Source organism: Enoplosus armatus, chromosome 13, assembly GCF_043641665.1.
Source record: "Enoplosus armatus isolate fEnoArm2 chromosome 13, fEnoArm2.hap1, whole genome shotgun sequence".
Lineage (NCBI taxonomy): Eukaryota > Metazoa > Chordata > Actinopteri > Centrarchiformes > Enoplosidae > Enoplosus > Enoplosus armatus.
This window is the reverse complement of record NC_092192.1, coordinates 14,826,145-14,840,783: the sequence shown is the minus strand read 5'-3', so window position 1 is coordinate 14,840,783 and position 14,639 is coordinate 14,826,145. Positions and strand designations below refer to the sequence as shown.

Here is a 14,639-nt window from a genome sequence, read left to right as displayed (position 1 = left end):
TCTTCCCCGTTCTCAAACATTTTCTCATGAACTTGTGATCATATCTTAAACCTTGCACTGGTCCTCTCTCATATCCCTGCTAATCCTAATGATTTACTTTCATTTTGTGGATTTTCTTCAGTTTCTTCCTCAGCCTGTCTACTTAGCTACTGCATGGATTTACCTTATTACTGTTGGCTTCCTACAAACATTCTTCATCAGCTTCCTCTTTTGCCCTCAGTGTCAAGACTGGAATTATCCAGACAAGATTTGTACGTCTGAGGGAGTCAAAGTGCTCCTTGTGCTCCTTAAAAGTTAAGCCCGGACCACTGAGTGCCTGCCAGTTGGCCATATTACCACAGTTCACATACAGCTTGAGGATAGTACATGGATTATTAGCAGTGTTTGTTCAATTTGACTGACCTCTGGCTAACTGGAGGATGTTTCCTTTTTTTGGTGAGGCAAAACAAAACACAACGAATGATTTAACAAACATCCAGCACATATGGTGAGACAGTGATTGCATTAAATGGGAGTTTTCTGTTGCTATTGTAACAGTCACTGAACAGGACAAGTTTTAGCTTGTTTCACCTATGAGTTTCTGTGTGGTGGGAGTTGTTCAGTTTCAGCCTACCCTTCCCTCCCTTCTTGCAATCACCATATCAGCTTTTGCATAACACCTCCTGCGGCAGAGAGGAGCTTGTCAGACCAGTTTTCAGCCAATGTTAGTGTGCAAATGAATGTATTTGGGGAAGCCCTCACAGCCAGAAGTTCCAACTCAAGAAACTGGATTTTGGACTATTGTTTTATGTAACAGATCTTGTAACAGAAATGTGGCATTGATTTAAACACATCTTACAGGAGCTTAAGAGGACATTGAATGTGTTTAAGCTCATCACTGCAAGGATAAGACAGCTCACCACAGGTGAGTGTTGCTTTTAACTTTTTGAGCGCTAAAAGTGTACATTTGTTGTAAGTTTAAACATTCTTATATGTTTTCCTTCACTATGGTTTCATGGTATTAACTATATGTTATCTATTGTGTTTTATTTGAGTAATTACCATCATGTCAATATTTTTTAAGAGAATTATTCAGTTCCTTTCTTGCCTCAAACCCTTACACTTGCGCTGACTTGTTGTTTACACTTCTCTGTGGCCATTTAATGCTTTACTAACAGGTTTTCTCAGCTACAAGTCAATACCAACTCCTCATTAATATGTGAAATATTTAAACATGAGGCCGATGATATCTGTTGTCTTGTCTGATCTGATGTGTTCATGTTCTTGCTGTGACAGTACTGAAAAAAAAACCTGTGTACCGGCACGTTTGATGGAAATGTCTGGAATGTGACCTGCCGTCACCTTCACGCACCTTATAAAGTTTCAACAGAGAATATGAGACCAAATACTGTAAATGGAGGTTCACGATGTAAGAAACAAACTTTTTACAGACCTGTACCACACTTAACCACACACATAACCAACCAAAAATAACCTGCCTGACCACATTAGCCAAGAACTCTCAAACAGATAACACTCAAGCACAAACAGACTCCCAACCTTGTCTGCCCCTTTACCCCGAACCACAGAAAGATTTATTTTCCCAGTCAAAAGATGTGGTAGCTGTGACATCTGAAGGTATTTCAGTCTTCCCAATAATATAATATATGTAGTCATATTCCAGAGTAAAGCAATAACACCGGTAGGTAATAAAATCCAGAACAAACGCAGCCTGGGTGTGGCTCTTACAATGCACGTGCATAAATAGGTTACTTGTGTGTGGGAGGACGATACAGGCAGGTACAACACCTGGAGACTTCCTTATTGTGGAGCAGGAAGGAATAAGTGTCCTACTGCTGACCAGGAGCTACGGTGGGCTTTTATTGTTTCTTTTCTCTTCTCAGGGATTATCTTTAGTATCTTTACAAATTTACATCCAAGACGTTACGGACATTATAGTTTTGAGTTGCTGCCATTCCAGTTCCAGACATTTTGTTTCTCTCTGCCTGCCGATCTGGTTTGTTGCCCTCTCTCTACACTGTTGATTTAAGTTACATTCTTAAATTGATCTTTACTTATGTTTTTACTACTAAATTATTTGACTTACACAGACATACAGTACACATATTTTCGGGGGCTTCTTGTGAAGAACAAACCTTCTCTCAGTTTAGAGCTTGTAGCTCCCAGTAAATTAAATTTGGTATGCTGTAATGTGTTATTCTTGGCAAAAAGTAAAATATCAAGACACATCCAAAATAATTATTATTGGCAAATGTTGTCCAAATGCAGCCCTGAGCGGTCAGTGAGAGGGTCGAAAAGACCAAGAGTTAAAACATCATCATTCTCCAGAGAATCCAGCTGTGTTGTTCTTCACGTCTTCTGTCATGAAAACTATGTTATAAACTAGTTATTCTCTTCGAGGCAGAATCCGGCCTTAAACACAATTCATGTTATTCCTACAATAAATTGACAGTTTAGGTCAAAATGGACCCATGAAGTGCCAATCACACACACTGGCAGCCTTTGTTGGCTGTTGTTAATGTGTGAAGGACGTGTAATTATTTTGCTTTTCTGTCAGTCTTGATGGATAAAAGAAGTCAAGTTTTAAAGACATTTGTAAATTCCCTTTGTTCACTTGGAGCACACCAGGCTATTAAAAATAAGTTCACAACACATGTTAGCTTTGGTGAGATGCCTTTAGAAATGTAGCTTTCCATCTGTGGGCCCTTATAAACCAAATAATATACTGTATTCACTGCCCAATTTTAGTGAAGATGAACATTTTAGAATGCTGTAAATAACATTTTATATCATGTCATGCAAGCATGGTATGCTCATCAGAGAACGTAGACTGTCCAGAGGGACTCTGGGTCACAGGGCAGTCTGCTGGTAATGTGGGAATGAAGTAGTGCAGAAAATTATAGAATGCACTTCTTTACCCAAAAATGCTAAGAGTCACATATTACGGGCAGATCCAGCCCTCATAAAGCACTTGTAAACACTTTATATAGTCAGAAAACGTCTGGTGTCTGTCATCAATCTGCAGCTGTGAGGCTTCAGCGTCTGGATCATGTTCTCCTCTGCTGTGCCGTACAAAAACCAGCACTACGCTGAGCTGAAGAGGGACTGTGTCAAGGACAAGACACTGTTTGAGGATCCAGAGTTCCCCACCACCAATGCATCGCTGTATTTTAGAAAACCGCTTCCCGGTATGGTGGAGTGGAAACGACCAGGGGTGAGTGGCATAGGGCGTACATCACTAACACCCATCAGGGAATGCCGGAAATTTACATATTCACATTTTACTGAAGGAGGTGGCATGTAAATGTAATTTACTTGACGTGTTTTGAAGATCAATAACAATGACACTGAGACAAGACAAACTATACTCAGAACCTACTTAAACTTTTCTATGTTCTTTTCTGTTTTTGGAATAAAGTGTGTCAAGTCCATCACGTTACCTTTTCTGTTGTAGGACATAAGCAATGATCCCCATCTGTTTGTGGAGGGCATCAGCTCCCACGACCTGAACCAGGGACTCGTGGGGAACTGCTGGTTTGTAGCTGCCTGCTCCTGTCTGGCTTTGAAGCCAAACCTCTGGAAGAAGGTGAGTTTATTTGGTAACTTTATTCTGAATGTGTGAGCTGAGGGGGCTGGCGTATCTAATGTTGGTAACCAAGTATTAGTAAGACTTAGGGTTGAAACACGTGACCAGCTGACATTGAAATCAGGACATCAGGGGGAGGGGGAGAGCAAAACCAAATTCCTTTGTCAAAATGACTTAGAACTACGATGTTTTTGTAGTCAAATTGTCTTTGCTGGTAGATGATATCATCTAAGCTACAAACATAATATATCAAACAGAATTTGGGAGAAGAGGGTTATTTGGCAATAATGGAAGAGAAACTGGAGAACAATTTTTAATGAAATGTTTGTCACTTTAATTAACAAGTGTAACTTTATGTTCAGCTTTCTGTAGAAAGTTTTGTCCGAAAAATCTCACGGGGTTTTCCCCACCTCTGTTCAGAGAACTGACAAGATGTAACAGATAGAGCCTGTGTGCGTCTTTGGAAGCCATCCAGTCTCACATATTTTGGTTTTATCTATTAATATGTTCTTTCTGGTTGAAAGTTCACAAAAAGCCTTATTCACTAGAAAACAATGAACCTAAGTGTTCAATACTTTTTTTTTTTTTTTTTTCTTTTACGATATTGAAGTATGAGCTTTAAGCTTTAAGCAAGGAGGCAATCAATACTAAGTTGTTAAAGCCAGAAATTCCTTCTGGATGATTGGATTAACTAACATTTTAATTCTGAAAAGGAAATTATTCTTCACAAAACACTGCAACAGGGAGTTTGTGAAAATAGATAATGTATATTGCACCCTTATGTAATATTACATTTTTTGTGAAATAAACATCTACATAGGTTCTGGTTGTACTTTAAAAATATATTTATTTATTGTCTAAAAAATGCAGATCTCCAGAGCTTTTCTATTTACTTCCAAATGCTGTATTTTACACTCAATGCATTGTTATGTGCAATTGATCTGACTGTTGTCAGATCTGCCATTTTGTTAAAATCTGTCAATTACATTACACATTACATGTGCCATTTTATTCAGCTGCAGAACTCCCAGCGTCAGCTGAAAATGACTCATTAGTCACACTGATGCTTATTGCATTGTGTTTATGTGTGTTTGTGTGTTTCCAGGTAATTCCTGACCATAAGGAGCAGGAGTGGGATCCAAAACACCCGGAGTACTACGCTGGAATCTTTCACTTTCAGTTCTGGGTGTTTGGAAAGTGGCTGGATGTGGTGGTGGACGACCGGCTGCCAACCATCAACGGAGAACTCATCTACTGTCACTCGAAAGACAGCAACGAATTCTGGAGTGCTCTGCTGGAGAAGGCCTACGCCAAGTCAGTAACCTCAAACCAGATTGTCCCTTTGCAGAAATAGATTTGTATTTATATATAGTTCATAAAAAATAACCATACATTGTTAATGATTATCATTATGTTAAAATATAATAAATTACTACTACTACTGCTTATTAGCATAACAAGTACTACTACTTATACTACTAATGATAACAATATATTTGCAATGCATAATATAATAGAATAACTATTGTTACTTTCTATACATTGTACAAAGCATGAAGAATTTTGAAAACAAGTGTCGTATCATGTAATATTGTGTATTGGCAATTTGTTGGTATGTATAACAAAATGCAAATATGTAGAGTCCATTCTTGTGTTCAACTGTATTCTTAAATTCTACATTTTCACATTACTGCAACACTTCCAACTTGTAACTAAATTTCAGATTCTTCTGCTCTCTCTGTGTCCAGGCTCTCTGGCTGCTACGAGTCCCTGGATGGGGGAAACACTGGAGACGCTGTGGTGGACTTCAGTGGAGCTGTGGCTGAAGCCATCAACCTGGAGACAGAAGCTTACTACAAGGACCAGAAAAAACAAGACCAGCTGTTTGAGGACTTAATAAAGGTCTATGACCGTGGAGGAATCATAAGCTGCTCCATTAAGGTCTGCGTTCTTCCTGAGTGTTTGTTTATTTGTCTCTTTACTTGAGAGAGACTGGCCATGATACACCAGTTGTTTTTATAATTCCATCAGGCACAGCCACATGAAATTGAGGCCAGGATGGCGAACGGGCTGGTGAAAGGCCATGCATACTCAGTGACCGCAGTGAAGAATGTGCGTTTGGGTCACGGGCTGCTGGCCTACTTCAAGAACGAAACCATTCCTCTGATCCGCATGAGGAACCCCTGGGGCAAGACTGAGTGGAAAGGAGCCTGGAGTGACAGGTGAGAAGTGGTTAAAGTTAGTTTCTTCTTTTTTTCCATTAAAGTTGATACTCCATGCAAGTTATTTCAAAAGGTTTCAAAATGGAACACACTCCCTGCCTGTAGATTTCAAGGGTGACTGAAGTGGGTAGTTTGCTCTTTTAATGGAGAACAGAGGCTGTGGTCAACTTGAATTCATAGTGGGTACAGTGGATTCCAATAATGACCAGAAGAAATACAAGAATGCAAAAAAAAGTATGAAAAAAGTATGGAACTGTGGTCTTATCCACTGCCATCTACTGTCCATCTGTATGCTCAGTATGCCCCCCAAAAGTCTGATCTTTACAAAAATGTGGGTCTGACCAGAGGAGGAGCAGGAAGCAGGAGCTCTAAGGTGCAAACCAACGCACACTCTGACTCACAAGCTCACCAGGGTGGTGCATAATGATAGAGGTGGAAGTATTTTGCCATAAATGGTGAGAATAATGACTATGTGGAACATGCTGAGTGAACTTGACTACTTCTTTGTGAAAAAACAAAATACAAACTGTTTGTAGGCACATTTTATGACTCAAAAGGTGGATTTTGTGTTGATTCTTCGTCAGCTCTGAAGAATGGTCGAAGGTTGGTGATATGGAGAGGACCAACCTTGGCATCACAGTAGAGGATGATGGGGAGTTCTGGTGAGTGATTAAGCTCCTCTTATAACGACAGTCCACCTGTGGAGTTTAGCTCTTCTTTCAGAGAGGAATAATGCATTTTCTGTTCACATCCACAGGATGTCATTCACAGACTGGTGCAAGTTCTTCACAGATGCAGATGTTTGCCGTCTCATCAACACTTCGCTGATCAGTATCCAGAAGACATGGCATGAGGTTGTGCACTTTGGGAGCTGGACCAAGCACTCAGAGCCACTGTTAAACCGCTGCGGTGGCTGTGCCAACCACAAGCCGACGTTCCTACAGAACCCACAGGTACTACAGGCTGTGGGCGGACTCTCTCTTCACATCGCCTATGTTCATGCACTATATATATATATATATATATATATATATACACATTCACACCTTTTCAACTTCTTTTACAGTACCTGTTTGATGTTACAAAGGAGGTTGATGAGGTCCTGATCTCCTTGCAACAGAAAGACATGAAGATCCACAGAAAAGTTGGTCAAGGAGAAAATATAACCATTGGCTTCAGTGTCTTCAAGGTAACATATAGTGTAACACTTCCACCATACTTTAACGGTTGATAATTGATCTATAAGTGTGTGTTGCATATTAAGCGGCAAAAGACTTATAAACCAAGGGTAAATAACAGTAAAAGATTTGAAGGGTTCGTGAAACATTGCACAAACATCATGGTGAGACTGGGACGAGGTCAGTTTGTTTTGGGGCAGAAACAGGGTCATTTCATCACATTTTGGCTTTTGGTTTTTAATGACAGGCAGACATTACTTGATGGGTTTATCAGAACAAAAACAAACCAGTTCAACAAAACGCTAAATTGTACATGATTAAACACAACAAATGCACATACTTTTGGTGATTGTTTCAAGCTGGAAAACAGAGTAGAACCAAACACATTTAGTGACAATTTCTTCTAAATTCCCAGACAGGTGCCAAGAGTTCAGTCGCCTGTGTTCTAATCCAGTGCTTCTGCAGACATTATAGAAATGTTGTGCATTGTGGGATCATTTGATGGTTGCTGGAAGGAAAAAAAATCCTTGCATTTATATTCCTTCTGAGTTACAATAAACTGTACACATGTGAAACCACAACCTCACTTTTGTATATAGCGTTATATAGTAGAGATGATTATGTCTAGCATAATTTATAAAGACAAGTCAGTACACCTCAGTAATGTGGTTCAGTTGGGGTCTTAACTGATTATTAAATTGCAATGTCCTCTCATGCAGCTGTAAAACTTGCCAAACTAGATTTTATCCTACTTGCTGGGATTAGATTGTCACATTCGAATGAGGCCATCTAACCTTAAGCGACAAAACTGACGTCACATTTCCCGTAATGTGATTTTCTTGTCAGAGATCTGGCTAAGTTCAAACACACACACTATACGCTCTTATCATGCCAACAGAAGTGCTGCCAAAGGGGGCAGATTCTGGACAGCAATAAAACGCTGGTGCCACAAGGAGCATGTGATTAAAACAGCAACTGTGTGCACATGGCCCGTTGAACTGCTGTGAGCCTGAACCTGGATTTAACCCTTGTCATCTATGGTCATCATGCAAGTGATGTGTCGTCCTCCTTCATCTGACGGACTCCAGACACTGTGTCCACATTCTCTGTTTTTTATGGTGCCATCCATTATACTTTGTATTGTCCTGTTTGAGAAGTAGATCAGTAGAAACTACAGTAGTATTTCTTATGTTAGTTATGAGCCTTTCAATCAAAATACACATATTAAAAACATGCAACTCAGTGAAAAGCCTATGTTATAAGACTATGATTATTATGTTAACCAAAGGCTGGCTGTTAACTGCTCAAACAAGAAGAATGTGCAGTATAACCCTGAAGCCGGTCCAACAGGATTATTTTTTCTTCTTGCTTAGCTGACAAACAGCTCATCTTACCAGTGCAAGAATTATATTACTCTGTACTTTCAATGACACTGTAATAAAATACACACTTCTTCTTCTGCCACCAGGAGGCAGAAGACTCTGTGAAGGCAGCAAACAGTAAATTATTTCTCCTCTAGATGCTGTTTTACCTTAAAATGTTTCATTATCACATTGATCTGTTTTACATTGGATTATATGTATTATAAGTTTATTTACGTATGTACATACATTTGGGGAGTGTTTATTTAGGATGCCAATGGGCTTATAAAAGTCAAAAAAGTAAGCTTTGTTTCTTGTCATAAGATACCACACGGTCCATCAAACCTAAGCTAGTCTAACCACAATGGGTGCATTTACATGTGCATTAGAGTCCTGGTTATTCATATAACTCTGTTTACATGATTCTATCCAAACTTCTGATCATCTCTGTGCTGCTGTATATTGATTTCTAAAGCCACTATGTTCTGCACCAACAGAGAATATTCAGACACCTGAATACGGTGTTTACATGCCACAGTATCCTGGTTTCTACTGGGGTACTCCAGGTAGCTTATCCAGGGATAAAATGTGCAAATACATAACAAGGATACTGCAAAAACCCAATCATAACCAGGTTACTAGAGCATACGTAAATGCACTCTTTGTTGAAATCACCTTCCAGACTTTATACCTGAAGAGTAAAGTCAGTGGTTTTTAAATGAACACTAAATGAAGCCCTCATGGTTTTCCTTTTCCAGGTGGAGCTGAACAGGAAGTATCGGATGCATGACATCCTGACCCAACAGTGTGTGGAGACGTCCACCTTCATCAACGCTCGGACAGTGTTTAGGAGATGCATGCTCCAACAGGGCCGCTACGTCATCATCCCCACCACCTTCAAGCCCCAGACGCTGGGGGACTACATGATCCGAGTTTTCACTGATATGGACTCAGGCTGCAGGTACGACTGTCATGGAGGTGTGGCGTCAAACCAGTGACAGTGCTTAGTGGAGCGAGTGCAAATCAGCAGCACGGCTGTGTTTCATGCTGTCAGACAATAACGTAATGTTCACATATCAACAATTATCAGGTCTTCAGAGACGCTGCAGGGAAAGCAAGAACACATCTGTTTCAACCACTGATGGATGGATGACGTCCAAGAAAAGCACTCAAATGTTCTGGAGAATGGAGACTATAAAATGATGTTCACTCATAAAGTGACGTCCCTCTCCTACTGCTTTTCTTGGCTAAAGATTTTGTTTTACCAGATTTTTAGTTTCTGACGTTCTTGTTGGCAGACCTAAACACAGAACCAAATCATGTTGGCTCACATACAGGTCATCCAAGCTGGCTACAGAAGTCCAACCAGTGTTGTGTCTAGGAGACATAATGTCACTTCCCAAGTCTTCCAATTTGCTGATAGACCAGAGTACAAAGATATAGAAACTCTATTTCCCTTCTCCTCTACTCTCACAGGGAGTTGACGGAGGATAAGCCAAGGGTAAGATGCTGGAGTTCATTCCTTGGATATCCACAAGCTGTGAGTCATGTCTATGTGCACGATGCTGAGGGGCTGCAGAACCAGGACAGCGCAGGAGGTGAGAGGACTTCACACAAACCAGACTTAACTCCAAATCTACTAATCAGTGTGATCAGCCTGTAGTCAACCAATGTTCTCTGCTGAGATTGGATCTTTACATGTTTTCATGCAGGTGCAGACCCCTATGTGATCATATCCTGTGAGGGCCGGTCAGTAAAATCCACCATCAAGAAGGACACCTTGCAACCAGAGTTTGCAACCAGCGGCATTTTCTACAGGAAGAAGCCCAGAAAGCCCATAACTGTGGAGGTAAGATGACATCTCTCTGGTCCTGATGACTGTAATTAATCCAAGGTGTTTTGAAATGGTTTTGGGAGCATAAGAGGGAGCCTATTGGGGAACATAATCCTTCAATTTATCTAAAAAATTGAAAATCATGAAAGTCAGAGATTACTACCAAGTCACACTGACACATGTAATTGCAGCTTGTAACTGGCTGTCTTCTTTGCCTGATGACATCATTGCTCAACATAATCAAATCAGAGTCACCAACTCTGTGAAAGCCCTGCAGATGTTATCATTTAGTGATGTGTGATAGCAGACGTCTTACATATGTCTCAAACTGACTGGTCCTCAGGTGTGGAACAGTAACGCAGTGAAGGACGAGTTCATGGGCCAAGTGGTGTTGTCTGGGTCGGTGAAGGACACCTTTGACCCTCAGAGGCTTCAGCTGAGGAAGCAAGGACAGCGGATGGCGGACGAGATGCCCGGTAGCATCGGCCTGAGGATCATCACTTCTACTCAGCTGACTGCCATGTGACCTCGTCGGTGACCTGAGAGAGGGCTGGATGTTCTTGTGAAACTTGACATGTGCTATCATCAAAGCACCAACACTAGCAGTGGTTTGACCTGTTGTCTACCGCTGGATGTCCATGTCCCGATGTGTGATTACACTGAGAATATCGGGAATTGTACACTATTAACTGCATGTTGGTGAATTATTTGCAAAGTTGAGAGGTGAGCAGGGCACTATTGGACAGACTGAATGTTAATTCCTGTTTTTTTTGTCCAACTGTTTAATACTTTTTTTTTCTTTTTCATTTTTGTGTAACTTATAAAATATTTTTATATTGACGTTTTGCAAGTTGCTTGTAAAGATTTCATTCCTTTTTACACTATAGATACTGTGAGTGATATGGCAGTAATTTGTCATTCAAGTCTTACCTTACATTCGTTGTAATTTTGTCCTCAGTCACTTTAATACAGAAAAACGTACCACATGTACAACACATAATTCACGTATCATCTATTTCTGTAATGCATCTTCTGTTCCTCTCTTCCATCATGTTTTATTCTCATGATTATTCAGAACATGCATAACCCTGAACGGCATAAAGAATTAAAAGAAATTCAACCTAAGATCGCGACAGCCTCCAAGCATTGCCACCACTATGGTTTTCTTCCTCTTTTTATTTCAGTCCAGTTCCCAAACTGCAATATTTAGTTTTTTTTACACTCAAGACACAGCCATGCACAATTCAAAGTTCAAAAAGTCTATTGCTTCAACCACAATTAAAAATAGTTTATCCAAAACCTAATTTCCCCGTCACTCATGTGTCCTTTTTCAAAGATGGGGAAAGGCCTGCTGAGGTATGCCAGATGGATCAGCAGTTTTACAAAGCTAGACAATAATAAGAGTAATAATAATAATAATGATAATAATAATTTAAAAAGTAACATTTTTTGTCTTTGTTCCATTCTCTTGATACACATTAATAGAGGAATTTTCACACCACGTGTACAGGTTTACACATTCAGAAGATAGGAATGTACAGGAGCAACCACAGAAAAGGGGCACGTCAGCGGCGTCTCTTGTCCCGAAATTCACCTTTTGTGCTCATAGTTCAGACCTGTACATGGGGCAGAGGCCAAACGTCCCAGGGCCGGTCGAAGCTTCCTGACAGGCCACCCACACCTACCGCACACACACATACATGTACTAACACCCAGCAGTGGTACTCAGGACAGACTGTGTGGGCCCGCACACAGAGTGCTGCATTCATCCGCTCTCTGTCCGGATGAAGGAGTGTCCGATAAAGCCCAAACAGGAGAGCTGGATCCAGGAGTGCAGAGACAGCATGTGTGTGTTCGTTTTTCACTTTTTTGATTTTCCAGGGTGCAAAACATTTATTGATACATACCATAGAGCAACCTGAATATTGTCATTTTAAGTTACATAATTCTGAAAAAAGGGGGGCTTTTCCCATCATATTTACATACATACATACATATCCTAACAATCTTAACCTATTTGAAGATGAGATACAGTGTATAGTTTGTTTTACATGCATGAATTCTGTTGCACCCTCCTGTCTAACATCACTCCTTCATCTTCTGTACACTTGATGTACAATGGAGGTACAATGTGACTAAGCAGCTACCCTGCACCTCAAAGTCAAGGTGGACAACACGAGTGAGGCATCTTCTAGTGCAGATTGAGGTAGCCCCCTAACACACACAAACACACACGCTCACACACAGAGGGACGCTACGTGGGAAATGCCTGACGAAGCTACCAAATACCGACACAAAGTAGAGAACTTCTATACAGGAATGAGATTAAACGCTAACCAGGTATGGAAGGAATGTTAGCAAACAATATGAACCTCTACTACAGTTTCTGTTTTCAGTGCTCATTCGGACAAGGTACAATCAAAAAATGGCACTCGGTACTTCGCTCAGTGGGTAACATCCCCCTCTCTAATCTGCCACACGTCCAACAATTCACTACAAAACGTACACATCATACGAAATAAAAAGTCACATAAGACACCATTAAAAGACAAAAGGACACTGAAGCGATAATGAGCAGCATCTTAAATACCAAAGGAGAAGGCGGGAAGGAGGGTGAAGAGGACAGTTGGTGCCCAGTGCCTCATGAGATACGACAGTTGTCGTATATTCAGTATTTTCACCTGAACAGGTAGGCCAGGTCTTTGTTGGCATTCAATCCAAACAAACACAGTCATATAATGTATTCTGCAATATAAGAAGATTTAGTAATGAAAAAAAGAAGAATTTTCCAGATTGGAGAATAATTTCTTTTATCTGCATTTCTGTTCATACTTTAACGTTTAGATGTCACAAATAACTGATTCAATTACATGATGAAGACAATGTCTTTCTCCCTCTATGTCTTGTTGCAGTTTGTTGTTCTGACTGACCATTTTGGATTAAATAAATATTTAGTTGCATTATGTTTTTTTTTGTCAAAGGGGCACCTTTCCTGCTTAAGGTTTAAGGTCACAGGGATGCGTGGGGCACTGTGGGAAACTGTGTGGCACAAGACCTCCAACTCTCTATAGGTAAATAATTACATGACCTTCTGTTTGCCACTGTCGTAGAAAAAAAAAGTTTATTTGAAAGGCTGACACGTTGGTCCACTGTGTGCCGGCATGGACAATCCATCACCAAATATAGATATTTAAATGAAAACATTGATCTGTTGAGTCTCTAATTTAGTATTTGTCTTTCCTTCTATATCAAACTCAATTGTCAGATGTAATAAAAAAGAAGGGCTTGACATTAATTTAGATAGATGTTGAATTGTCTACCCAATTCTGATTAATGTACAACATGAAGATAAAGAAAAGCCACACATTCTGAGTATCTTTGGATAATCCTGTTTGAGATGCTTGTGCACAATGAATGCTACAGTTTACGTACGCATGCATTCTAGATTGATTTGTCGAATGTGCAGACAAATTGCATGCATTAGCAACGAAGCTGACACTATTTTATAGTCATTCTAAGAGTGTTCAGTACGAAGTGTCTTTAACTACGTCACAACAATGACAAACCCAAACACTTTCCACACTTTCCTCTTGAAACTGATAATGTATAGCATATATTTAAGATTAAATATCTGCATGTGTGATCTACAGTTGAGTCACATTATAGCTGCTGCATGACAGTTCTGCTTAAGTTCAATGTTTTTTTTGCAAATTGTGCACCAACAGCGTTTTAATATTTTAAATAATCAGAACATTAAATCTGATAATATGAAGCCAATTTTAGGGAGAAAATGAAATGCAGGTAACTTGAACTCCGTGACTCTGTGACAGAGACTGTCTCAAAGAGTTGTCTCAAATGAAATACGGGACCCGTATCTTTTCATGAAGGATGAAGGATGTTTAAAGCTGGCGTAGGTCATGTGAAATTATACCTGACTGTTTCCCCTGTAGCTGAACCCCTACACACATTCACACACACACACACACACACACACACACACACACACACACACACACACACACACACACACACACACAAATATGCCACCTTGAGATGTGACAATCTGCAGAGGAGTAGCAATATTTCTCCACAGAGCCATAGTCATGCAGGCAAAGGTTGGGTCCAGAGTCACTCTCTTACATCAGCTGGTCACTGCAGGTGCAATGTGTGGCCTGATTGTGCTCCATGGAGGGACTAGAGGGAAAGGAAACCAAGCCTAAAGCTGGACAGGGAAGGAATCACGGGCTCTTTAGTTTTATCAGTTTTGCCTCTTCACTCCTGAAGGTTCTTCTTGAACATTTTCTTTTTCTCTGTATTTTCTTGGTTTGGGGAGCGAGCGACTGCTGCCAAACAAGACATATGACACAAAGAGATGTGCACAGTTGGTACACACACACACACACACACGCCCACACACGCACACACACTTGTGATGGACTGCTCTACATGTACAGAGTG

At 40.3% G+C, this 14,639-nt stretch overlaps 1 protein-coding gene across 1 annotated transcript; it reads left to right on the top strand.

The window, feature by feature from the left end:
* The first annotated feature begins 723 nt into the window (after positions 1–723).
* On the top strand, positions 724–11,306 carry LOC139295176 (calpain-5-like). The gene is made up of 13 exons (XM_070917303.1): positions 724–904; positions 3,026–3,214; positions 3,455–3,586; positions 4,692–4,900; positions 5,335–5,527; positions 5,618–5,808; positions 6,393–6,470; positions 6,566–6,761; positions 6,875–6,997; positions 9,106–9,308; positions 9,824–9,945; positions 10,060–10,196; positions 10,525–11,306. The coding sequence occupies exons 2-13, from the start codon at positions 3,050–3,052 to the stop codon at positions 10,705–10,707; spliced, it is 1,932 nt and encodes a 643-aa protein (XP_070773404.1). The 5' UTR covers positions 724–904; positions 3,026–3,049; the 3' UTR covers positions 10,708–11,306.
* Positions 11,307–14,639: the final 3,333 nt, after the last annotated feature.